General features: G+C 35.4%; 1 protein-coding gene across 9 annotated transcripts in view; it reads left to right on the plus strand.

The window, feature by feature from the left end:
- NUMB (NUMB endocytic adaptor protein) overlaps positions 1–27,386 on the plus strand; it is a 186,457-nt gene that overhangs the window by 126,742 nt on the left and 32,329 nt on the right. For 5 of the 9 annotated variants that reach the window (XM_077750778.1, XM_077750784.1, XM_077750781.1 and 2 more), the window contains 2 exons: positions 16,425–16,499; positions 25,392–25,424. In XM_077750778.1, coding sequence (XP_077606904.1) covers positions 16,425–16,499; positions 25,392–25,424 — 108 coding nt within the window. Of the gene's footprint in view, positions 1–11,389; positions 11,490–16,424; positions 16,500–25,391; positions 25,425–27,386 lie in introns of those variants that run through there. The other 4 variants (XM_077750782.1, XM_077750786.1, XM_077750783.1 and 1 more) reach the window with 2 other exon arrangements.

Here is a 27,386-nt window from a genome sequence, read left to right on the forward strand (position 1 = left end):
CCACACACCCTGTCCTTCCATCTTCTATTTCTCTCTCCTCCACCCAGACTTTTGGAATTACTATTTTTGTTTTTTCTGGTAGTTTCCTATACTCATTAAGTTTTTCTTCTATAATTTAGATGGTATGTCTCAATTTCCTACCATGTAAGATAAAAATACTAAAACCCCTTACTCTCTTACCTTCAAACTTATATCAGCTGTACTTTTCTTTTTAATACTATAAAGTCAATAATGTTTATATTTTGTCCTACAACCATAAAATGCCCCCCTTTTTTTCTTTTCTTTCTTTTTTGTTTTCTGTGTTTTGAGAGGGCACAAGAGAGTGAGAGGCAAACCATGAGAGACTCTTGAATGCTGAGAACAAACTGAGGACTGATGGGTGGGGGAGGGGAGAAGGGAGGTGGGCATGGAGGAGGGCACTTGTGGGGATGAGCACTGGGTGTTATATGGAAACCAACTTGACAATAAACTATTTGTAAAAAAAAAAAAAAAGAGGGAGCGGCAGAGAGAGGGAGGGAGAGAATCCCATGAGGGGCAGAGAGAGAAAGAGAGAGAAGCAGGGCTAATGCTCACCTGATGAGGGGCTCAAACTCACGAGCTGTGAGATCATAACCTGAGCCAGAGTCCAGTGCTTAACTGACTGATCCACCCAGGCATCCCTGTCCCCCTTTTTTTGTCAAGTTTAGTGTTAAAAGTTTCAGTATAAACATTCTTAATTATTATTTAATGTGCTGAGTAATGTACTACATTTCCTTCTCTATGAGTCTAGTAATTTGTTAATACATTTAAAAGATATTCACTGAATGCCTGCTGTTTGCCAGACAATGTTCTAGGCACGGGTAGTATAGCAAACAAAACAGACAAAATTCTTGCACAGTGCATATATTCTAGTTGGTTTTAATAGTGAACAAATAAAAATGTATGAAGTACCTGGTATATCAAAAGGGAATTAGGTTTGAAGGAAGTGCATGGTGGTAAGGGTAGTGAAATTTAAAATAAGATGGTCAGGGGAGCCTTCACTGCAAAAATGACTTTTGAGTGAAAACTCAAAGAAAGTAAGAAAGCAAACATTCAGGTACCTGAGGAAGCAGATTATAGACAGAAGGGGCAGCAAGTGCAAAGGGTCTAGGGCAGGAGAATGGTGTGTTGAGGCACAGCAAGGAAGCCAGTGTGTTTAGAGCAGGTAATACAAGTAGAGATGAGATCAGGTAGTAGCAGAGTGCCAGATCATGTAGTTTAATACTTTTCACACTGGTCAGATCTATCATCCATATTTTTACTACAAATATTTTATAATACTACTTATACTGTCCTAGGTGAAATATATACATAGTATAACCTACTTATGCTTACATAATTAAATAAATAAAGAAGAAAAAAACTTAAAAAAAAATTAAACCAGTATGTGAGTGCTTGGACATAATTACCCTAGAAGACCTAAAGTAGTACACCTTTACCTTAGAATCACTATGGATGACAGCTGCAAATGTAGGGTGATATGATATATTGATAACTCATACACCATAAGTGGATTGTAAGTGATGTTATTTTCTGAAATGGTGAACAGCTTTTGGTAAAATTCTTTTCAAAGTAACATTCTTTCCTTGATTGACATAGCAATTGCAGTTGTGCAAAAAATACTGTGTATATATGTAAAATGGAGTTAGAGCTTAAATAATTTTTTAAGTTTTTTATCCATCCTAAATGAATGTCCAGTAGCATACTCAGATGTCATATAGGAAGGAGGGTATCATCTGTGCACAATACCTATGAGTAATTTTCCAAGTCAGTGTTACCAAAATGCCTCCATATATTTCCTAAACACACCCCTTTGAAAAACCAATGGTAGAGAGTCTTATAAGACCATTTTGAGGACTTTAACTTTTATTTAGAGTGAAATGAGAAGCCATTGGAGAATTTTGAGCAGAGGAGTGACATTATATAACATAGATTGTAGAACGATTACTGACTCTTGTGCTGAGAATCAATTGTAGAGAAGAACAAGGGTGAAATCAGAGAGATCAGTTAAGTGGCTGTTATGAAAATCCAGACCTGAAAGACGATGATGGCTAACATCAGGGTAACAGTACTGGAAGTGGTGAGAAGGGGTTAGATTCTGGATGAATTTTGTAGGTAGAGCTGATAGTATGTATTGATTCACTAAATTTGTGAAGTGTCGACAAAGAAAAAAGAGAAGTCAAAGATAGTGCCAAGGTGTTTTTTCTTTTTTGTTTATTTATTTTGAGAGGGAGAGAGAGAGAGAGAGAGCATTCATACAGGAGGGGTAGAGAGAGTCCCAATCAAGTTCCACGCTGTTAGCATGGAGCCTGACTTAGGGCTTGAACTCATGAACTGTGGGATCATGACCTGAGCTGAAATCAGGAATCCTGTGCTTAACTGACTAAGCCACTCAGACACCGCGAGTGCCAAGATTTTTGATATGAGCAATTGGTAGGGTAGAGTTGCCATATTATTTTGGGAAAGACTGTTGTTAGAAAGTAGATTCATAAATGAAGGATAATATCAAGCATCTAGTTTTGATTCTGTTATAAATGGTATCTTTTTCAAAATTTCATTTTCTGCTTATTGCTGTTATAGAAATACAATGACTTTAAAAAATTGAAATAGGGGCACCTGGGTGGCTTAGTCGGTTAAGCGTCCGACTTTCGCTTAGGTCGTGATCTCGCAGTTCGTGGGTTCGAGCCCCGTGTCGGGCTCTGTGCTGCCTGCTGGCTCAGAGCCTGGAGCCTATTTCAGAGTCTGTATCTCCCTCTCTCTCTAACCCTCCCCTGCTCACGCTGTCTCTCTCTCTCTAAAAAAAAAAAAAATTGAAATAGAATAGGCATATAACATTATATTAGTTTCAGATGTACAACATAATGATTTGATATTTGTTTATGTTATGAAATGATACAATTGACTTTTATATGTTGAAATTATATATACAGCTCTTCTAAACTCATTAATTCTAATAATTTGTGTATTCCTTTGGGTTTTTTACTAGTACAATTATATTATCTCTGAATAATTATTGTTATATTTCTTGTAGATACTTAAAAATATTTTGTCCCTTTGTTTCATTGATCAGAGAGTGATGTATAACTCTGAGTAGAATTGGTGATAACAAGAATTCTTGCCTCATTCCTGATCTTACCACAGTTTATCAGATTAAACAAGTTCCCTTCTGTTCTTGGCTAAAAACTAGTTTAAATTATGAATGGAAACTACGTTTTATCAGAAGCATGCTCTGTACCAATAGAGATGATTATATAATTTTTATCTTTAATTCTGTTGGATGTTAAATCATACTTCCTAGAGTGTTTGAATAAACATTCCTGGAATAAGCTCAACTTGATTGTTATAAATACTGACCACGTTGAGTTTATTGAATATATTTCTGGATTCTCTTTGCTAGTACTCTGTTCAGAAATTTTACATCTATACTTTTGAGTCAGAATGGACTGTAATTTTCCTTCCTTATAATGTCCTTGTCAGGTTTTATATTAACAAAGCTGGATTACAGTTTTAACAAGACTCTGTATACTTTTGGTTTATTTCTACTTTTAGGACATTTTTTCAGCATTTAAATTAAGACACTTTGGTGTTCACTGGAACTTATTCATCTGGTTGGTCTGGAACTCCAATTCTTCACTCTTTTCTTTTAAATTTATTTTTAATGTTTTTTTTTTTTTTTTATTTCTAGGAGAGAGAGAGAGAGANATGACCTAAGCGAAAGTCGGACGCTTAACCGACTAAGCCACCCAGGCGCCCCGTCTTTTAAATTTATTTTTAATGCTTTATTTATTTCTGAGACGGTGTGAGCAGGGGAGGGTCAGAGAGACAGGGAGATACAGAACCTGAAGCAGGCTCCAGGGTCTGAGCTAGCTGTCAGCATAGACCCTGATGCGGGGCTCGAACCCATGAACCGTGAGATCATGACCTGACCCGAAGTCAGACGCTTACCTGACTCAGCCACCCAGGCGCCCCTAATTCTTCACTCTTTAGCAAATTGAAAATGCCAAAAATTCATTCTGTTTAAAATGTTTCTCGGTTTCCTGTAATTAAAAAACATTTTTTAATGTGTTGTTTATTTTTTATGGCAAGATTTTTTTTAATGTTTATTTTTCTTTTTGCCTTTTTTTTTTTTTTTTTACAAATAGTTTATTGTCAAGTTGGTTNTGACATATCAGATAAAGGGTTAATATCCAAAATCTATAAGGAACTCACCAAACTCCACACCTGTTTTGTTTATTTTTGAGAGAGAAATAGAATGCAAGTCAGGGAGGGGGAGAGAGAGAGCAAGACACAGAATTCAAGGCAGGCTCCAACCTCTGAGCAGAGTCGGATGCAGGGCTCTAACTCATGAGCCCTGAGATCATGACCTGAGCTGAAGTCAGACTCTTGCCTACTGACTGAGCCACCCAGGTGCCCCTGTTTCCTGTAATTTTTGTGAGTTGGTTCTTAGAGACTTGATCAGATTTAGCTTTGATGTTTGTTTGTTTGTTTGTTTTTGGAGGAATACTTCATTGGTATTGTGAACTCTGATCAGGAGACATACAACAGCTGATTATCTTTATGATGACAGTAGCCATTTATGATCATTGCCTGGGATTATTAAATCATTAAGTTGCAAAATGGTGATACTTTAATTCTGTCATCCTTTCTTTACTTATCAGCTGTAATATTTTTATAAAGCAAAATCTCCCATATCTACTGTTTGGTTAGCAGTGATACAGTGTTACTAGGAAAATAAGGGTAATCTCAGTTATGAAGGAAATATTGAGCTCTGAAAGGCCCCACTTCAGCAATAAGCAACGTTGCCAAAATGGATGACTATTCCTGTTTGATCAACCTTTCTTTATTTTTTTTTAAGTGAACTAGCATTAAGTTAATGTATGTGAGACCAGTAAACTATAAATTATTATTTGAATAGGAAAGTTGCAGAGGTAATGTGAGATAGTAAACAGAAGATGGTGAGATAGTTGAAAAAAGAAAGATCTAGAAGTGAAGAGGTCAAAGTCCTATTACTGGCTCTGTTAATTTACTAGTTATATGACTTTGTGTAAATCACTTGTTTGACACTCTGTGCCACATTTGAAAGGTAAAGCTTCTGAATCTCTAAGTTCTTTTCAGCTTTAAACGTCTGTGATTAGATTTAATACATATATTTAGGTCAGATGACTTGTTCAAATGTAACTGTACTCCAAATTTATGCATAAAAGTCACCCACTTTAATTTGCCTTAACTGCTCCCCTTTGGTTAAAGGTCTGAAACAAGTTTTGATATCATATTCTACACATCTGCATCCTATATTTGCTATATAATACAGGATATGTATACCTGATAATGTGCCTTACACCTTATAAATTAATCATTATGTCACTTTTTGCTAATGTTGGGAACTGTTGACTATATAGTCTTTCACATCAGAAGTCTCATTTCTTCTCATGGCTAACATTACCAAAAATAATGGAAATCTATTTAAATAATTTTTTCAAGAAAAGGAAAAATGACCTAATTCATCCTAGAATGAAATTCCACATACTAGTTTTTCTAAAGCACATTTTTGTGAATAAAAGTCCCTTGCTCAGAGAGAGTTTGGAAAAGGCATAAAGACAAAAGAAGTCCCAGTGTCAAATATTTTAGCCATTAAAGCATAAGTCAGCTGCAATTCTTCAGTAAGATAGTGTCTCAGAAAATAAAGGAGACCTCTTTAATAATGTTTATTTCAATGGGCATGTTTTTCTTATAGTCTAGTAAAGCACAACACTGATTTCCATCTCCACACTTCCAAAATAGATTATGCAGCTAAGGGTTAGTCCATCTATGAGATATTTTTGTTCTCTCCTTTCCATTAAGTCTCCCTGCTCCTCCCCCCCTTTTTTTTGCTGGCATAAATACCAAAAAGAGATCAGTTGAAGTGATCAAAATGAAAGAATAAAATCCTCTGGAAACACTTTAAAACCTATATTTATATCTCAGTACCTAAAGATAACTCAGAAACCATAAAACCCTACTTTGTCATTTTATTATTAATAAAAAATGGAAATGGATTAAGTGACTTGGTTGTAGTATTAGGAATGAGTCCTAATGAAGAAAAAGAAGAAAACACAAATATATAATACTAGAGATAAGAAAGTGAGGAGACCCAATCACAGATTCAAGTTATATGAATACTATATAGTTTATGCTGATAAATTTGAATGCGGGTTAAGCGTCCGACTTTAACTCAGGTCATGATCTCGCAGTTTGTGGGTTCAAGCCCCGCATCAGGTTCTATGCTGGCAGCTCAGAGCCTGGAGCCTGTTTCAGATTCTGTGTCTCCCTCTCTCTCTGCCCCTCCCCCGCTCATGTTCTGTCTCTCTCTGTCTCAAAAATAAACTACAAAAAAAATTTTTTAAAATAAAATGGTTAATTTTATGTGATGTGGATTACATCTCAATTTTTTTAAATTTAAAATATTATTCAATCCCAATAAATCTTCTTAGCAAAATAGGAATAGCATAATACATTCTTTAAATGAGTAAAAAACTGTCCTGGAGTCATAGATGGTGAAATATTTCCATTGAATTTGGGAGGATGATAAGGTTGCTCTTTCCTTCCTTCCTTCCTTCCTTCCTTCCTTCCTTCCTTCCTTCCCTCCCTCCCTCCCTCCTTCCCTCCTTCCCTCCCTCCTTCCCCACTTCCCTCCTTCCCTCCTTCCATCCTTCCATCCATCCTTCCTGAGAGAGAGAGAGAGAGAGAGTAGGGGAGAGGGAGAGAGAGGATCTTAAACAGGCTTCATGTCTAGTGCGGAGGCTGATGTGAGGCTAGATCTCACAACCATAAGATCATGACCTGAGCTGAAATCAAGAGTCAGAAGGTTAATCAACTGAACCAGCCAGGTACACAAAAGTTGCTCTTACAAAGCACTATTATTCAACACTGATTTAGAAATGATGATAAATACCTTTGGATAAGAAAAGTTATAAAAGTGGGAAATCAAGACTTCCTTTGTCCTGTTTGTCCCTGCAGATGTTATCTTTGAAAAACCGAGAAAACCAACCAAAAAACTGCTTAAAATTATAGGAAACTTCAGTATTTTGATATACTAAAATCAGAAGATAGAAAAACCAGTTAGTTTTGTTGAAAAATATTAAAGGTCTTTTCATTCTGGCAAAAAGTGGATTAAGGTAAAATAGAAATACTCCCAATGCAAATATCTAGAAATGATGAATACATTTATAAACTACCTTTTTCTCTTAAAACACATCTGAGCTTTCAATAAAGACTGATCTCTCCAGTTACCATAAATTAAGAGGGAATATGAAAGCACTGCAGGAATTACGCTGGCATGGTACAGCCTAAGAGGTAGAATACTTGTGAGCTAGAGCCTTTGGTTTTAACATTTATTCTGAAAGTCCTGGACTTATAAAAACCAGAGCATTAGAACTGAGAACCCAGCATAGAGCCAGAAATTTCAATGGGCTTTATAATAAGTGGAATAGAGAATTAAGAGAAGAAGCAAAATAAACAAGCAAGCAAATAAGTGAATGAATATTTTTGAAAAAATAGAATCTTGCCTCTGCTCAGTTCCTGGGTGAAAAAAGGAGTCTCCAAGAAAAAATTGAAACTGTGTATTTGGACTTCATATGCTATAACCTGCATGGTGTAAGAATCCTCAAATTAATGTACAATAGGTCTTAGCACTAATACATCTGGAGTATCTTTTAGAAGCAAATATAAAACCACTCCATACCAGAATGCATGGATTTCTTCCAGAAAAATTGAGCTTCACTGAAGATGAACTTAAAAGTTATAAATCATATGTGGAAATGATCAGCTAAAACAAAGATTATACAGTAAAGAACAAAATTAGCCCTGTAAGAACTTGAATTGATAGACTATAGAGGACACTATAAAATATGTGTATATAAAATCATTAGAAACATACAAAGATAAATTCAAATTATAAGGAAAAAATAAGACCTAAAAAAAAGAAATTAGACAAATCTGACAACCAAATCTGAGCTGAAAATGAAAAATACTATTACTGAGATTGTATTTAGTGGATAGATTTAATAGTGCATTAGACCTAGCTGAAAAGAGAGTTGGTAAACTGGAAGGTAGATTTGATAAAGTTACACAGAATGCAGCACAAGATGATAGAAAATATGAAAAAGAAATGAGGAAACATGGATGAACAAATTTAAAAGGCCAATAGAACTGTCAGGCCTAATGGGAGCTCCAGGAGGAGAGAGGAAGATGAATTCAATTAAAACAGTATTTGAATCCTCAGATTGAAGAAGCAAATAAGATAGATTAAATATAGCCTGATACATTTATGCCCAGTTGATTTTTGTCAAGGGTGCAGAGTCCACCCTTGCAGAGTCCCACAGAGTTGGGGAAAGAGTTGTCATCCATTGCTGCTGGGACAACTGGATTTTCACATGTAAAAGAATGAAGTTAGATCACTACCTTAATCCATGTAAAAAATTAACTTGCTGAATCAGTGACCTAAATATAAGAGTAATAACCATAAAATTCCTAGACGAAAGTACAGGGATAAATCTTCATTATTTTAAATCTGGCAGTGGAGTCTTAAATATGACACCAAGAGCATGAGCAACAAAAGAAAAAATAGATACACTGAGCAAAATTACAAAATTCGAAAGTTTTGCACAAGGGATGTTTTCAAGAAAGTGAAAAGACAATATACAGAAGAGCAGAAAATATTTGGAAATCATATATTTGATAAAGGCTTAATACCCAGAATATATGACAACTCTTATTACAACTCAACAATTTAAAGACATACAACCCAACTAGAAAATGAGCAAAGGAATGAAAATACAACAGTTCAAAACCTTTGGGATGCAGCAAAACTTTCCTAAGAGGGAAGTATATAGCAGTACAGGTCCACCTCAAGAAGCAAGAAAAATCTCAAACAACCTAACCTTACACCTAAAGGAGCTAGAAAGAGAACAGCAAACAAAGCCTAAAGCCAGCAGAAGGAAGGAAATAATAAAGATTAGAGCAAAAATAAATGATATAGAAACTAATAAAACAATAAAACAAATCGATGAAACCAGGAGCACTGGTTCTTTGAAAAAATCAACAAAATTGATAAACTGAGAGAGAATCCTGAGTAGGCTCTGCAGGGCTCGATCTTACCAACCATGAGATCATGACCTGAGCCAAAATCAAGAGTTGGACACTTAATCAACTGAGCCACCCAGGTGCCCCCTCTAGCCAGACTTACCAAAAAGAAAAGAGAAACGACCCAAATAAATAAAATAACAAGTGAGAAAGAAGCAATAACAACCAACACCATGGAAATACAAACAATTATAAGAGAATACTTTGAAAAACTACATGTCAACAATTGGACAACCTAGAAGAAATGTATCAATACCTAGAAATATATAAATTACCAGAACTGAAACAGAAAGAAACAGAAAACTTGAACAGGCTGATAACTGGCAAATAAATTGAATTAGTAATCAAAACTCCCAACAGGGGCGCCTGGGTGGCTTAGTTGGTTAAGCGACCGACTTTCGCTTAGGTCATGATCTCGCGGTTCGTGGGTTCGAGCCCCGCGTCGGGCTCTGTGCTGACTGCCAGCTCAGAGCCTGGATCCTGTTTCATTCTGTGCCTCCCTCCCTCTCTGACCCTCCCCTGCTCATGCTGTCTCTCTCTCTCTCTCCTCGAAATAAATAAAACATAAAAAAAAAATTAAAAAACAAACAAACAAAAAAAAACTCCCAACAAACAAAAGTCCAGGACCAGATGGCTTCACAGGCAAATTCTACCAAACATTTAAAGAAGAGTTAATACCTATTCTTCTCAAACTATTCAAAAAAATAGAAAAGAAAGGAAAATTTCTAAACTCATTCAATGAGGCCAGCATTATCCCAATAACAAAACCAAATAAAGATGCCGTTAAAAAAGAGAACTACAAGCCAATGTCCCTGATGAACATAAATGCAAAAATTGTCAGTAAAATACTGGCAAGCTGAATCCAACAGTACATTAAAAATATTCACCATAATCAAGTGAGATTTATCCCTAGGTTGCAAGTGTGATTCACTATTCGCAAGTCAGTCAACACGATCTTCACATCAACAAGAGAAAGATTAAAAAGAGAGAAAAAGATAAAAACTTTGATAATTTCCATACATGCAGGAAAAGCATTTGACAAAGTACAACATCCATACATGATAAACACCTTCAACAAAGCAGGTTTAGTGGCAACATACCTCAGCATAAAAAAGGCCAAATATCAAATATGAAAAACGCAGAGCTAGCATCAGACTCAATGGTGAAAAACTGAGAGCTTTTCTTCTACAGTCAGGAGCAAGACTGGAATGCCCACTCTGATCACCACTTTTATTCAACATAGTACTGAAAGTCATAGCCACAGCAGTCAGACAAGAAAAAGAAAAGGCATCCACATTGGCAAGGAAGAAGTAAAACTTTCACTATTTACAGATGACATGACTATATATAGAAAACCCTAAACACTCCACTAAAAAACTACTAGAACTGATAAATTCAGTAAAGTCGCAGGATATAAAATCAGTGTACAGAAATCTGTTGCATTTCTGTACTCCAGTAATGAAGCACTTAAGGAAAAACTTAAGGAATCAATCCCGTTTATACTTGCACCAAAACAATAGGATACCTAGGAATAAACCTAACCAAAGAGGTGAAAGACCTGTACTCTGAAAACTATAAAACACTGATGAAAGAAATTGAAAATGACACGAAGATATGGAAAGACATCCCATGCTCATAGGTTGGAATAACAAATATTATTAAAATGTCTGTACCACCCAAAGCAACCTATACATTTAATGGAATCCCTCCCAAAATACCAACATTTTTCACAGAGCTCAGAACAAACAATGCTAAAGTTTGTATGGAACCACCAAAGACCCTGAATAGCCATAACATTGTAAAAGAAAAAGCTGAAGGCATCACAAGTCTGGACTTCAAGTTATATTACAAAGCTATAGTAATCAAAATAGTATGGTACTGGCACAAAAATAGATACATAGATCAATGGAACAGTAGATCCAAGAATGAACCCACAACAGTATAGTCAGTTAATCTTCAACAAAGCCAGAAAGACTGTCCAGTGGGAAAAAGACAGTCTCTTCAACTTATGGTGTTGGGAAAACTGGATAGCTACCTGCAAAAGAATGAAACTGGAACACTTTGTTATGCCATACACAACAATAAATTCAAAATGGATTAAAGACCAGAATGTAAGACATGAAATCATAAAAATCCTAGAAGAGAACACCAGCAGTAAATTTCTTTGACATTGACCGTAGCATATTCTTTCTAGGTACATCTCCTGAGGTAAGGGAAACAAAAGCAAAAATGAGCTACTGGGACCTCATCAAGATAAAAAGCTTCTGCACAGCAAAGGAAACAATCAACAGGACTAAAAGGCAACCTATGGAATGGGAGAAGATATTTGCAAATAACGTATCTGATAAAGGGTTAGTATCCAAAATCTAAAACTCAGCACCCCCAAAATGAATAATCTAATTAAAAATGGGCAGAAGAGCTGAATAGACATTTTTCCAAAGAAGACATACACATGGCCAACAGACACACGAAAATATGCTCCGTCTCACTTATCATCAGGGAAATGCAAATCAAAACTACAGTGAGATAACACCTCACACCTGTCAGAATGGCTAAAATCAAGAACACAAGAAACAACAGGTATTGGCAAGGATGTGAAGAAAGGGGAACCCTTTTGCGCTGTTGGGAATGCAAACTAGTGGAGCCACTCTGGAAAACAGAATGGAGGTTCCTCAGGAAGTTAAAAATAGAATAACCCTACAATCCAGCAATTGCACTACTAGGTGTTTACCCAAAGAATATAAAAATATCAATTCAGAGAGATACATGTACTCCAATGTTTATAGCAGCATTATCTCCAATATCCAAATTATGGAAACAGCCCAACTATCCATCAATTTATGAATGGATAAAGATGTGGTATATATATGCAAAGAATATTTCTTAGCCATAAAAAAGAATAAAATCTTGCCATTTGCAAGGACCTGGATGGAGCTAGAGAGTATTTTTTGGACAGGAATGAACAAAATTATTCCAAAGTTGATACCGGAGATTAAACATAGGAAATAACTAGGAAAATTCTGTGGGAGAAAAATTAGTGAAAGTGATCATGCCAAAACATATTAAAATGTATTCTTTTTTAAAAAAAAATTAATGTTTTATTTATTTCAGAGAGAGAGACACACACAACATGAGCAGGGGAGGGTCAGAGAGAGAGAGGGAGACACAGAATCTGAAACACGCTCCAGGCTCTGAGCTAGCCGTCAACACAGAGCCCGACGCAGGGTTCGAACCCACGAACCGTGAGATCATGACCTGAGCCAAAGTTGGATGCTTTAACCTCCTAAGCCACCCAGGCGCCCCTAAAATGTATTCTTGACTGTAGTGATCAAAATAGCATGGTATAATGCCAAAATAGAAACAACAGTAGAACAAAATAATTACAGGATAATGTAATTTTTAATAATATATATTTGGCATTTCAAGTCAGTGATTAAGGATAAAGAAACAAAAAGAACTTAACAGTGTATGTGACAAGGAACTAAGAATGAGATGTCAGAATTTGTTAAAATGTCAGAACAACAAGACAGTTCAGTTGCTGAGATTTTACTCTTTTCCGCTGCTTTATTTTCTTTGCCCATTGGACCAAGAAATTAAGAATATATTTTTGGGCTTTGAAAAAGACCAAATATCAATAGAACATAAAGAAATCCTTTCTAGAGCTGAATTCAACCAAAGAGGTATTTAAAAGTCCGTTCATCATTATCTTCTATGCTGAAAAATAGAGCTTTCCAGAATTTGAGTGTAATAATACCTATCACTATTCCCTCTAACTGAATGATGAAAAGCAGTCTTCAGTGAGAGAGTACTTTATTATTTCTGAGTGTGAATTCAGTCTGAACATCTAGAGCTAGTTGACAGAGCCACCAAACATTTGACATTTCTGATAGCCTATAATTTTGGTGTAAAATTTTTCTAACTTAGTAGAAAAAAGAGATAAGCAATGATGACTAAATATGGAATCTGTCTTAAAGTTATCCCTTATTGAGCCAAAGGTACACATGAAAAATTGCTACCAGCATCCTTTCTTACTGCTATGAAACACTACTCTGTATTATTTTTAATGTAGTAGTTTAGAAATTCTCTAAAACTTTAGGTCTTTATGTATACTGAGTATCCATAATAGATTCAGTGATGTCGAGTTTGTGAAAACATTACCACTGTTTCTCATCTGTAAAACCAAAGAGTAGAACTAAATGTGGATCTAGATAGGAAGTGTTTAGAAAATAAAATTTGTAACCAAAATCTGCATACGACAATCTAAAATAGAATATGTAAAGATTTATCTGATTGGATTTCATATGATTCAGATTGCCCTAAAGAGATTAGACTCCTTCAACTTAGAACTATATATATAATACATCATTTGATTCACTAAAAAGTGAGGATTCTTCCTATTTATATAATGTTCACCCAAAATTATAGCTGTTAAAATTCTTTAGACATTTAGTTATTTTGGTCTTAGGTAATGACCTTTATGATTGATGCCTCAAGTTACCTGAAGTCAAATAGTTTCCTAAGTTGATGCTAATACACTGGTTTTATGCACTTATTCAGTATTGGAAAGATTTGCGTAAAAATGAAAAATTCCATATGTATGAGCATTATAAGAGTGTTCTGGGTCAGGCTGCTTGGATTTGAGTATTCACTAACTAAGTGACCTTGGGCAAATTACTTAAACTCTATGCCTGTGTTTCCTGGACTCTCGTTATTCTGCTCTACCATACATTCCCACTGTTTCATCTCTTTGCAGAGCCCAGTGGTGAGAGATACACAAAGGGGAAAAAAAGCAGAACCAGTGTTGGTCCCATCTTCCTGGAATCACAGTTTCACTAACCGAGAGGAAAGTTCCCTCCCTCAGAAGTGTGGCTTTTGCAGATTTCCATTGCTGCCATCAGCACCACCACCACAGGATATTTTGGGGGAGCTGAGATATGAGACTACAAAGAATTAAGATAAATAAAAGGGAGGGTGATTCCTATACTGTCTCCTGATCTTAGAGCCACAGCTAGAGTGCTTTTCCCAGAGTCCTTTTCTTATTTCCCCCAGAGTTCTTTCTTTGCCACAGCACTCACTTTTGGATTTCTGGCTGTGTTAAGTTCAAGCTGGAGGTATCAAAAAGGAGAGTAGAGAAAAAGGAGGAGGAGAGTGGGAGGTAAACTCTCTGCCAGTTCAGAAGAACCTAAGGGTACCTGGATGGTTCAGTCGGCTAAGCATCTTAAGCGTCTGGCTCTTGATTTCGACTCTGGTCATGATCTCACAGTTTTGTGAGTTCGAGCCCTGCATCAAACTCTGCTCTCAGCACAGAGCCTGCGTGGGATTCTCTCTCTCCCTCTCTGCCCCTTCCACATCTCCCATGCTTTCTTGCTCATTCTCTCTCTCTCTCTCAAAATAAATAAACATTAAAAAAAAAGAAAGAAAGAAGTATCTTAGATCCTGATATTCTCGAATTTGATTTTTCTACTTTACAAAGGAGACCTCAGATAGGTCTCCATGCCTTCTGTCCAGGTTTTATGGTTTCATTCAGTGGGTTGGGCAGAGAAAAGTAGGTCTACTCAATGTCAACCCAGAAGCAGACCATAAATTTCCATTTAAAAGAGAGCACTTTCAAAAAAGGGGCACCAGGGTGGCTCTGTCAGTTGAGTGTCCTACTCTTGATTTTGGCTCAGATTGTGATCCCAGGGTTGTAGGAGCTCATGGGGTTCTGTGCTGAGTGTGAAGCCTGCTTAAGATTTTCTTTCTCTCTCTCCCCTGCTTGCATGCTCGTGACCCCTCCCCCTTAAATAAATAAGTAAGAGAGAGTACTTTTGTGATATTCCCACCATTCCACCTGTTTTTTCTCACCTATTCACATGCTAAGGTACTATTTGAATTGCATTACTACCTTGCAAAAAAAAGCTTTATTATCTCTCTGTGGACTCTAGGATTAAATGGAGACTTGGGGCCTGTGGGTGGCTTAGTGGGTTAAGCGTCCAACTCTTGATTTTGGCTGGGGTCATGATCTCACGGTTTATGAGTTCAAGCCCCAAGTCCATTGGGCTCTGCGCTGACAATGCGGAGCCTGCTTAGGATTCTTTCTCTGCCCCACCCTCCTCACTCACACACTCTCTCTCTTTCTCTCAAAATAATTAAACATTTGTAATAAATAAATAAGCAAGTAAAGAACATTCAGCATTAAAGTTCCCCAGCTGTATATACCTCATATTCTAGCCAAACAGGAATACTTGCTGATATATAGTTATGCTTTTCTACACCTATAACTTTTGTTAAGTTCTCTCGGCCTAAAATAGTTTTCCAACCTTTCAGTTTTTGCCTCTTCAAATTCTACACATCTTTTAAAGATTTTTTAAAATTATTTATTTTGAGAGAGACAGAGAGAGTGCGAGTGGAGGAAGGACAGAGAGAGAGGGAGACACAGAAAACGAAGCAAGCTCCGGGCTCTGAGCTGTCTGCACAGAGCCTGACGTGGGACTCGAACCCATGAACCGTGAGATCATGACCTGAGCTGAAGTTGGACACTTAACCAACTGAGCCACCCCTAAAGATTTTTTTTAATGTTTATTCATTTTTGACACACACACACACACACACACACACACACAGAGTGTGAGTGGGGGTGGGGCTGAAAGTGGGACACAGAATCCAAGCAGGTTCCAGGCTCTGAGCTGTCAGCACAGATCCCAGCTCAGGGCTCAGACCGACAAACAGATCATGACCTGAGCTGAAGCCAGATGTTCAACTGATTGAGCCACCCAGGTGTCCCTCTATACATCTTTTAAAGCTTAAATGTACTGCCCTTTAAAAATTTGATCTTTAGTTGTCTGCCCTGCTCTTACATGCTTGCCATAAAAGGAATATGTAATCTCATCATCCTTTGAATAACTGTTCTTTTTATTTGTGCTTTTATCAATATGTGTGTATATATATACAAACACATATTTACATATGTATACATACACAATTGGTTTTAGGATTATTTTTGTGTTCAGAGATACAGTAACTGTGTCTAGCACAGGCTAGTATATTTAGATCCAATAGATTTAGGTCACATTTAGTGCTTTACCATGTACTTTTCCACTTCTCTATAACAATAACTCTTTTGAGACATTCTAAATCTCATTCATATGAGGGCACTGAGGTAAAAAACATTATCTTAACTCTTCTATATTGGTAGTTTCTTAAGTGCAGAAATTTTAATATTCAATTTTCTACCAACTGATACTTACCATATAGTAGGTACTCAATAAGCATAGCAATAACCCTAACTTTTTTCTTCTCTTCTACAGTACCTCGGCCATGTAGAAGTTGATGAGTCAAGAGGAATGCACATCTGTGAAGATGCTGTAAAAAGATTGAAAGCTGTATGTATTTGATGGTTGCTAGGGCTGATCTATATGCTGAAATATTTTCTTAAAAGATTTTGCTCAGTAAATTTTAATGATTCAGTATCCAATAACAGTATTTCTCTTAAAGCAAAAGATATAGTCTCTCTAATAAAGAGCATCTCATGTTGTCCATCCAAAGATGTAAATTATAAAAACCAACTTTGTCAACTTAAGCCAGACATTATCCAAAAGTTAACTTTTGGTTCAGAACCTAAATTAAACAAGTGGTATGAAATATTACAGATGAATAATGTTCTAAAACCAAGAGGCAACTGTTAGAGTTAGTGTCTTAACCTAACTGTGATAACTGGGTTATAAATTACAGATTTTAAGTTTACTATAATAAACAGCTTTCCAGGAAAAAGTAGAAGATAGAGTTATTTATGATGATGGCTAGTGAAGTTTACAGTTGGGGGAAGGCTTATTATTTTGGGCTACTGGGTAGTAACTGGACTACTACTCCCCAGTTTCCTTCTATACACCCCTCTAACATAAACAGTGTATTTCCCCTGCCTTTTGCACAAACTTGAGCATACTTAAAATGAAGAGACCTTTTCCAGGATAAATAATGTTTTCCTTGCCTGTTATACTATAGAACAAATCCTAGGCACAGGCTTGTGTATTTAGTAAAAGGAGAGAATGGATTCAGAATTCATAAAGGTTTGCAGTAAAGTATTAATATCATATTTTGGATAGGTTTGAAGTATGTTTCATAAACTGACAATCCTCTGGCAAACTTCCTTCTCTCCAATGTGTGGCCTTTTACCCCTTTTGCTATGAAAGCTGTAACCATTACTTTTGCATGCCCTGCCCTAGACAGCATTAAATACTTGTTGCTTTAGGTTTGCTGGTATGGTAGGCTGCCACAAGTTTGGCTACTAGTGAGTGCTTTTTCTTCTCAATTTGCTTAATAATCAAAACTTCTCCTTCTTGGTACATTTCATATGACGTCTCATCTATACTCCCTCAATATAAAAGATACAAGAATAAGGAAGCAATCAACTTAGAGAGGTCTATTATATTTTGGAACAAATGTCTGTGAATCTGTTGTAGAAGGGAAAGGAAGAGAAAAACAACTGATTATAGTTTGCAAATAACTAAAAACAAATAAACCAATATGTAGACACATGTACATATACACACACATACATGACATTTACCTCAGATTTGGTTATTTAAATTCTTAAATGATTGAAGCCCTTCCTAGTATAATCATCATTAATGCTAAAGGGATTATATTCATCTATTATGGTGTGTGAAACTATAATTTATAGATTTGTCTTGTCCTCTTGAGTATATTCTTTAGTTAAGTACAGCCTCAGATAATGTAATTTTCCAAGAAACATAAATTCTATCTCTTCTTTAACAAAATAATTCTAAGTTCACTAGAAGAATAAATTTAGCTTAGAAAATTTAAAGTAATGCAATGATTTGCCCTACTTAGTCACTAAAGAATATTTTAAACATCACGATACTAATTAATTAAAAATAATAGACATATCAGTGAATAGACTAAATAGACCTGAAACAAACTATGAATAGTTATTAAATCTTATAACTCATATAACTTACACTTAGAAGGCTAGTCTTTTAATTCAGAGTATGACTTCATATTCACTTTCTAAATAAGGGAAAACTGGGGATGTTTTCAGTTTGTACAGAATATATTAAGAAATGGTATTTAGTTTAATGAGCAGCTTAATCTGCTTAAGTGTTTTTTTTTTAGAGAGAGTGAAAGAGCGTGAGCCGGGGAGGGGCAGAGAGAGAGAGGGGGAGACACAGAATCCAAAGCAGGCTCCAGAGCCTGACGTGGGGCTCAAACCCAGGAACCATGAGATCATGACCTGAGTCTAAGTTGGATGCTTAACCAACTGAGCCACTGAGATGCTCCTTAAGTAGTTCTTTTCAGCCTACCTTTCGTTAGAAACATCTCTTCATTATATACATAAGTTAATTGTGTAAAATACAAATGGATAAAAATTTCTTGCAGTCCCAGAGATAGCCATTATTTACCATCTAGTTTTATTTTTATTTAAAGCTTTTTTATTTATTTGGAGAGAGCGAGTGAGCACAAGTAGGGTAGGAACAGAGAGAGGGAGAATCCCAAGCAGGCTTTGCACTGCCAGCGCAGAGCCTGACATAGGGCTTGAACTTACAGACTGAACTATGAGATTATGACCTGAGCCAAAATCAGTGTTGGATGCATAACGAACTGAGCCACCCAGGTGCCCCTTCACCATCTTGTTTTAAAACTAATTGTTTTTTGGGCTCCTGGCTGGCTCATTCAGAAGAACATGACTCTTGATCTCGGGGTCATGGGTTCAAGCCTCACGTTGGGTGTAGAAATCACTTAAATATAGAAACTTAATTAAAAAAAAAACCCTAAGTTTTTAACTGAGTGAAATTTTTACCTTTTTAGTTTTTTGACCATGAAGATTATAAACTATAAACATGATTATTTGAGGTATGGGACTATTTAGTTAATAATTTAATGAGCTCTATTTTCACCAGAAACAGGAACCAAATTGCCATTTAAAAAGTTATATCTATGCCTGGAACAGTGTCTGGTACATGGTAGCCACTCAAAAAATATTTCTAGAATATACAGAAAACAATTCAGTCCTCAATATGTGGTCAAATCAAATCTCCTAACAATTATCATTACCATATGTTACATTTAATGTTTTAAAGTTTATGAAACCCTTTTATGTATCTCTAAAAGATCTTCATTTCCCTATAGTCATTTATGACTAATGCGAAGTTTTATGAATGTCAATTACTTTTCTGGATATACTTAAATTTTTAAACTTTCAGGGGAATTGACCACTTCTGAACTTTTCATTCAAGAAGTTCTTTAAAGTTTTTCACACTAATGGTATCCAAGAGACTTAGGACAAATGTTGTGTATAATTCCAGATGGGTAAACATGTATTTAAAAAATAAGATTGAATTTTTCGGTAACTGGGGTCAATTTCCTATTTATTGTACTCAATAAAACTCCCCCTGTAAATATTCCTTCTAATGCTATACTGAGAGGCTTGCAGTAATTTGGAATTCTTCAGGATGTTCTTCTGAGACCATACTGATAACACAAATATTTATGATTTTTGTGTTCTTTTCATATTTTTACTGTGTGGAAATTTCTAGTTGCCTCCCACCCCTTATCAAACATTCATCAAGCATCTATACTCTGCTGTGCCAGATGCTTATATTGTGCCAAAAACTACTTCTTCTTAGAGTTTCAAATAAATGGAAGTAAATATAAAAGAAAAAGAAGAAATAATATTTTTTAAGAAGAAATAATATTTATGTAGCTAGTTTGAATGCCAGAGTTCTAAGATTTAAAGAATTATATATCTCAGATGTACCAGTTAAGTAGCAAAACAAACATCTTAAACCTATCACTTGATTGATGCTTGAACTAAAAATGTGACATTCTAGAGCTTCTTAAATTGATAAATAATTGAAGAAGCCGGATTATATGGTTTTTATTTTTCCTCAACGTAGTCTCTTGTAATTTAGGATTACTTTAATATCAACTAGAAGTTACCTGCATAGTTAATATTCTCAAACAAAAAGATATTATAACAAAATTGAATTTTCAAAATGCTTCTCAGAGCATAAATGTTTAAATTCTTTTTACTTTGTATGATACAGTTAGTTACAGCTATTTTCTACTCATTTACTTTGTGACATAAGTGCACAAATTAGCTGCGTTGGGACTTAGATCGTATAGGATAAATAGAAACAACTATTGTCCATTTTCAGTGCCTTTAATGACATAGGCAGTTGCAGGATGAGTAGTAATGTCATTCATCAGTCTAGTTTGTAAAATGTGTATAGGGCCTTTGGTTATCTTGCTTGACACTAGTCCAGTATCCTCTTCTTTTTAAAAGGTCTTTACTTCCCATTGTCTCTGAATGTGTCTCCTTCTCTGTCTTGGTTTTAGACTAGTTTCATTATACTGACAGTTTCTAATATGTTGGTTTTTTATTCACTATTTGATATATTTGCTTTAATATATGTTCTTGTTTTAGCAGGTAAAAGAATCATAACTTTTTTTTTTTTAAAAAACACTAATATTCTCTGATAGCTATCTTTTAATGCATTTGCACGTCAACTTTTTTGTTAACATCTGAAGTCTTTTATGAAGAGGGCAAACTACATGTTTAACAAGAGCTTTCCTGAGAGCTAAATTAAATATTAACAGATCTCTCCTTCCCTCACCCCCCAAGCCCCCAAGAATGGTGAATCTTTTAACTTGGGCTGCATCTTTTAAAGCTGATTGTTACTCACAGTCTAACAAAACCAGGGTCACCAAACTTGGCAGTAGAAATAAATTTAGTCTTATTGTAATAACTACCTCAATTACTTTATTGTTTTTCCAGCTTAAGTTCAAAACACTTTTTGGAATTATTTGATGCTATTTATGATTTTCAAAACTTAGGTAGAAAACAACTATTCAGTGTTTGAAAGTAGTGAATGAATTTATAAATTGTTTGAGAGAGTAAAATTTCAGTAAATTTGTCTTTTTCTAGATATGTATCCAACATTAAAAACTCATTTTAAAAATTAAAAACTTAGGAAATGTAAAGTTAAGATAGCTTGGGTTAAAACCCATCTACTTTGCATTCAAGTTCTGACTTTGAATGGTAGCCAGCTTTCAAAGTTTATACATGCTTAAAACTTGGTGCTGGAACCATAGATAGTTAGCTCCCTCTTATCTACATAGTTTCAGAGCTGTACTTATAACTGTCAATGCAAGTTTCTTTTTTTTTTTATGTTTATTGATTTTTGAGAGAGAGAGAGAGAGAGAGAGAGAGAGAGAGAATGCAANAGCCTGACGTGGGGCTCAAACCCAGGAACCATGAGATCATGACCTGAGTCTAAGTTGGATGCTTAACCAACTGAGCCACTGAGATGCTCCTTAAGTAGTTCTTTTCAGCCTACCTTTCGTTAGAAACATCTCTTCATTATATACATAAGTTAATTGTGTAAAATACAAATGGATAAAAATTTCTTGCAGTCCCAGAGATAGCCATTATTTACCATCTAGTTTTATTTTTATTTAAAGCTTTTTTATTTATTTGGAGAGAGCGAGTGAGCACAAGTAGGGTAGGAACAGAGAGAGGGAGAATCCCAAGCAGGCTTTGCACTGCCAGCGCAGAGCCTGACATAGGGCTTGAACTTACAGACTGAACTATGAGATTATGACCTGAGCCAAAATCAGTGTTGGATGCATAACGAACTGAGCCACCCAGGTGCCCCTTCACCATCTTGTTTTAAAACTAATTGTTTTTTGGGCTCCTGGCTGGCTCATTCAGAAGAACATGACTCTTGATCTCGGGGTCATGGGTTCAAGCCTCACGTTGGGTGTAGAAATCACTTAAATATAGAAACTTAATTAAAAAAAAAACCCTAAGTTTTTAACTGAGTGAAATTTTTACCTTTTTAGTTTTTTGACCATGAAGATTATAAACTATAAACATGATTATTTGAGGTATGGGACTATTTAGTTAATAATTTAATGAGCTCTATTTTCACCAGAAACAGGAACCAAATTGCCATTTAAATCTATGCCTGGAACAGTGTCTGGTACATGGTAGCCACTCAAAAAATATTTCTAGAATATACAGAAAACAATTCAGTCCTCAATATGTGGTCAAATCAAATCTCCTAACAATTATCATTACCATATGTTACATTTAATGTTTTAAAGTTTATGAAACCCTTTTATGTATCTCTAAAAGATCTTCATTTCCCTATAGTCATTTATGACTAATGCGAAGTTTTATGAATGTCAATTACTTTTCTGGATATACTTAAATTTTTAAACTTTCAGGGGAATTGACCACTTCTGAACTTTTCATTCAAGAAGTTCTTTAAAGTTTTTCACACTAATGGTATCCAAGAGACTTAGGACAAATGTTGTGTATAATTCCAGATGGGTAAACATGTATTTAAAAAATAAGATTGAATTTTTCGGTAACTGGGGTCAATTTCCTATTTATTGTACTCAATAAAACTCCCCCTGTAAATATTCCTTCTAATGCTATACTGAGAGGCTTGCAGTAATTTGGAATTCTTCAGGATGTTCTTCTGAGACCATACTGATAACACAAATATTTATGATTTTTGTGTTCTTTTCATATTTTTACTGTGTGGAAATTTCTAGTTGCCTCCCACCCCTTATCAAACATTCATCAAGCATCTATACTCTGCTGTGCCAGATGCTTATATTGTGCCAAAAACTACTTCTTCTTAGAGTTTCAAATAAATGGAAGTAAATATAAAAGAAAAAGAAGAAATAATATTTTTTAAGAAGAAATAATATTTATGTAGCTAGTTTGAATGCCAGAGTTCTAAGATTTAAAGAATTATATATCTCAGATGTACCAGTTAAGTAGCAAAACAAACATCTTAAACCTATCACTTGATTGATGCTTGAACTAAAAATGTGACATTCTAGAGCTTCTTAAATTGATAAATAATTGAAGAAGCCGGATTATATGGTTTTTATTTTTCCTCAACGTAGTCTCTTGTAATTTAGGATTACTTTAATATCAACTAGAAGTTACCTGCATAGTTAATATTCTCAAACAAAAAGATATTATAACAAAATTGAATTTTCAAAATGCTTCTCAGAGCATAAATGTTTAAATTCTTTTTACTTTGTATGATACAGTTAGTTACAGCTATTTTCTACTCATTTACTTTGTGACATAAGTGCACAAATTAGCTGCGTTGGGACTTAGATCGTATAGGATAAATAGAAACAACTATTGTCCATTTTCAGTGCCTTTAATGACATAGGCAGTTGCAGGATGAGTAGTAATGTCATTCATCAGTCTAGTTTGTAAAATGTGTATAGGGCCTTTGGTTATCTTGCTTGACACTAGTCCAGTATCCTCTTCTTTTTAAAAGGTCTTTACTTCCCATTGTCTCTGAATGTGTCTCCTTCTCTGTCTTGGTTTTAGACTAGTTTCATTATACTGACAGTTTCTAATATGTTGGTTTTTTATTCACTATTTGATATATTTGCTTTAATATATGTTCTTGTTTTAGCAGGTAAAAGAATCATAACTTTTTTTTTTTTAAAAAACACTAATATTCTCTGATAGCTATCTTTTAATGCATTTGCACGTCAACTTTTTTGTTAACATCTGAAGTCTTTTATGAAGAGGGCAAACTACATGTTTAACAAGAGCTTTCCTGAGAGCTAAATTAAATATTAACAGATCTCTCCTTCCCTCACCCCCCAAGCCCCCAAGAATGGTGAATCTTTTAACTTGGGCTGCATCTTTTAAAGCTGATTGTTACTCACAGTCTAACAAAACCAGGGTCACCAAACTTGGCAGTAGAAATAAATTTAGTCTTATTGTAATAACTACCTCAATTACTTTATTGTTTTTCCAGCTTAAGTTCAAAACACTTTTTGGAATTATTTGATGCTATTTATGATTTTCAAAACTTAGGTAGAAAACAACTATTCAGTGTTTGAAAGTAGTGAATGAATTTATAAATTGTTTGAGAGAGTAAAATTTCAGTAAATTTGTCTTTTTCTAGATATGTATCCAACATTAAAAACTCATTTTAAAAATTAAAAACTTAGGAAATGTAAAGTTAAGATAGCTTGGGTTAAAACCCATCTACTTTGCATTCAAGTTCTGACTTTGAATGGTAGCCAGCTTTCAAAGTTTATACATGCTTAAAACTTGGTGCTGGAACCATAGATAGTTAGCTCCCTCTTATCTACATAGTTTCAGAGCTGTACTTATAACTGTCAATGCAAGTTTCTTTTTTTTTTTATGTTTATTGATTTTTGAGAGAGAGAGAGAGAGAGAGAGAGAGAGAGAGAATGCAAACAGGGGAGGGGCAGAGAGAGAGGAAGACACAGAATCTGAAGCAAGCTCCAGGCTCCGAGCTGTCAGCACAGAGCCAGGCATGGGGCTCAAACTCACGAACTGCGATATCATATACTGAGCTGAAGTCTGATGCTCAATGAGCTGAGCCACCCAGGCGCCCCGCACGTTTCTTTATTCTAAATCAGTAGCATTTTAAAAGAAAACAAAACCCTGTTTTTAAAATTTCATTTGTGGTCCACAAATGTTTGGTTCTCAGATACATTTGTTTTTTCCAGCCGCAATGAAAGCATTAGCTTTGTGTTCTTGATAGCTGATTTATTCTCTTTTTGGAATAGAACATATCTGTTATTTCCCCAGGATTGTTATGGATTTGATCAACCCAGACATAACATACAAATAGATCCTAATGCATAAGTAAAGGTTCTCTAACCTCTTGAACTCAGCAAGAAAAAGTCTGACAAGGATTCTTGCTGCACACTCATAATTTAATTTTATGTGTTGCATTTTTTATGTGGTTGTTCAAATGTGGACTGGTTTTTTAATTCATGACTTCCACATAGTTGACCACTAATTTTTAAATTGAAAAATGTATATGAAAATTGAAAAATGTATTTACTACTCACTATTAGGAAATTTAAAATGCAAATCTCACGAAACCAGTATGATGTTAATCTTTTTCTCTGCTGCCAAATTTGGATAATTTCTGTTTCAAAGTAAATAGAGAATACTAAACTAACTAGTTGCTCTGCATGGACACACAGGTTCTGATTTCTTCTCACTCATTTCATGGATTCTTAGGCCATACAGTATGTTTCCCTGCATTTTCATGCACCCTTCCTTTTTCCCTGTCACTCCTGGTATGGATAACTCTTTAAAACTCTCACTCCCTCCCCTTCTCCTACTTTGTCCTTTACCCAACTCCTGTATGTGCTTATTGGTGTGAAACCCTGGGACATTTAGCCCATACAATAATAGCGCTCGACTTGTCCCCCTGTTCCTCCAGGAAAGGAAGTTCTTCAAAGGCTTCTTTGGAAAAGTAAGTTTGATGCCACATCCGTGCTTGCTTTATAAGGAGTTACACCCCTAGTATAGCACTGACATTGGTTTCTTCATAATACAGGAATTGATTTGACTATATATGGAAATTAATAAATTGGAAACTTGCTGTCTATGATGTTAACTGTGTGTCTTTTGATACTAAAACCCAATAAATAAAGCAGATAAGTTAAAAAAGGATTATTTCCTCGAGGCTAGGTATTAAATTTGGTCTTGCAAAGCTTTCATATTAGCACATTAGCTGGGTTTTTAACAAGTGGGTTTTACTTAGTGCTAAATATTGAGGGAGAATGGGAAGAAGCACCAAGTTCAAGTGGAAATTGAATGTACACATTTTACATTCAATGCTAATACTTTTTTTTTCAATCTAAATTAAATTTCAGGTAAAGTAAGTGAAAGTACATAAACTTACCTTTGGGAATTCTGTGATTTTTTTTTAAACTCAGGCTGCTAGTCTAAGAAAAACTATCTTAGTTAGCAGTGTACCAAATATCTATCATTATGTGGGATGTTCCTTCTGTACATGCTTTTCAAGTAATGATTATTTAATGTTTAGACTTTCTTAGATTAAGAATATATATACGAATAGCTACATACGTTTCTAACATTTTTGTGTCAAAGCGTATCATTGTTTAGTTTTGAGTAAGTGCTACAAAATAATTCAGACTGAGACAGTATAAGAAAACACTACTGTCATTGGATAACTGACTTTAGATTACAAAAAGTTAATATGAATATAAAAATCCCATCACAGTTGTTTTTTTTTTAAATGGGTGGTTTTGTTACCTCAGAAATTTGTTTTAAAGAACAAATAGTTTCCATTTCTTAAGTAAATATTTTAGTTGTAATTTATATTTACATGTTCACAGAGGTCACCTTTATACTGTAAGTTTGTTTATAAACAAATTTGAAGAGATTTTAGATTGAATGTCTTCATTCAGTTTACTGCTGTCAATCTGAAATAGAAAGTCATATAATTTACCCATACATGTCACAATAAAATTTCTTAGTACACATTTTGAGTTTGAGTTAAATTAACAGGTCTGTATCTAAAAAGAACTAATCCTGTAGACATCTGCATTATTACAGTTAACCTTGAACAGTGCCAGGGATCAGGGCCTTCGTCCCTCTCTGCAGCCGAAAATCCCTGTATGATATTTGACTCCCCATGAACTTAACTGCAGTGGCCTACTGTTGACCTTGCCAATAACATAAACAGTCCATCAACACATTTTTTTTTTAATGTTTATTTTTTTGGGAGACAGAGCACTAGTGGGGGAGGGGCAGAGAGAGAAGGAAACAGAATATCTGAAGCATACTATGCACTGAGAGCAGAGAACCCGAAGTGGGGCTCAAACTCAGGAACCGTGAAATCATGACCTGAGGCAAAGTCAGATGCTTAACCAACTGAGCCACCCAGACACACCATCAACACATATTTTGTATGCTATATGTATTATATACTGTATTCTTATGATAAAGTAAGTGAGAGGAAGAAAAATGTGATTAAGAAAATCTTGCGGCACCTGGGTGGCTCAGTCGGTTAAGCATATGACTTCAGCTCAGGTCATGATCTCACAGTTCATGAGTTTGAGCCCCACATCGGGCTCTCCGCTCTTGGTGTGGAGCCCACTTCAGATCCTCTGTCTCTCTCTCTCTCTGCCTTCCCCCTGCTTGTGCATGCTTGCTTACACTCTCTGTCTCTCAAAACTAAATAAGCATTAAAAGAAATTTTAAAAAAAATTTTTTAATGTTTTATTTATTTCTAGGAGAGAAAGAGAGAGAGACAGCGTGAGCAGGGGAGGGTCAGAGAGAGAGGGAGTGACAGACTCTGAAACAGGCTCCAGGCTCTGAGCTGGCAATCAGCACAGAGCCCGATGCAGGGCTCGAACCCACGAACTGCGAGATCATGACCTAAGCAAAAGTCGGACGCTTAACTGAC

The sequence above is a fragment of the Crocuta crocuta genome, unplaced genomic scaffold, assembly GCF_008692635.1.
Source record: "Crocuta crocuta isolate KB4526 unplaced genomic scaffold, BGI_CrCroc_1.0 scaffold186, whole genome shotgun sequence".
In the NCBI taxonomy this organism is placed as follows: domain Eukaryota; kingdom Metazoa; phylum Chordata; class Mammalia; order Carnivora; family Hyaenidae; genus Crocuta; species Crocuta crocuta.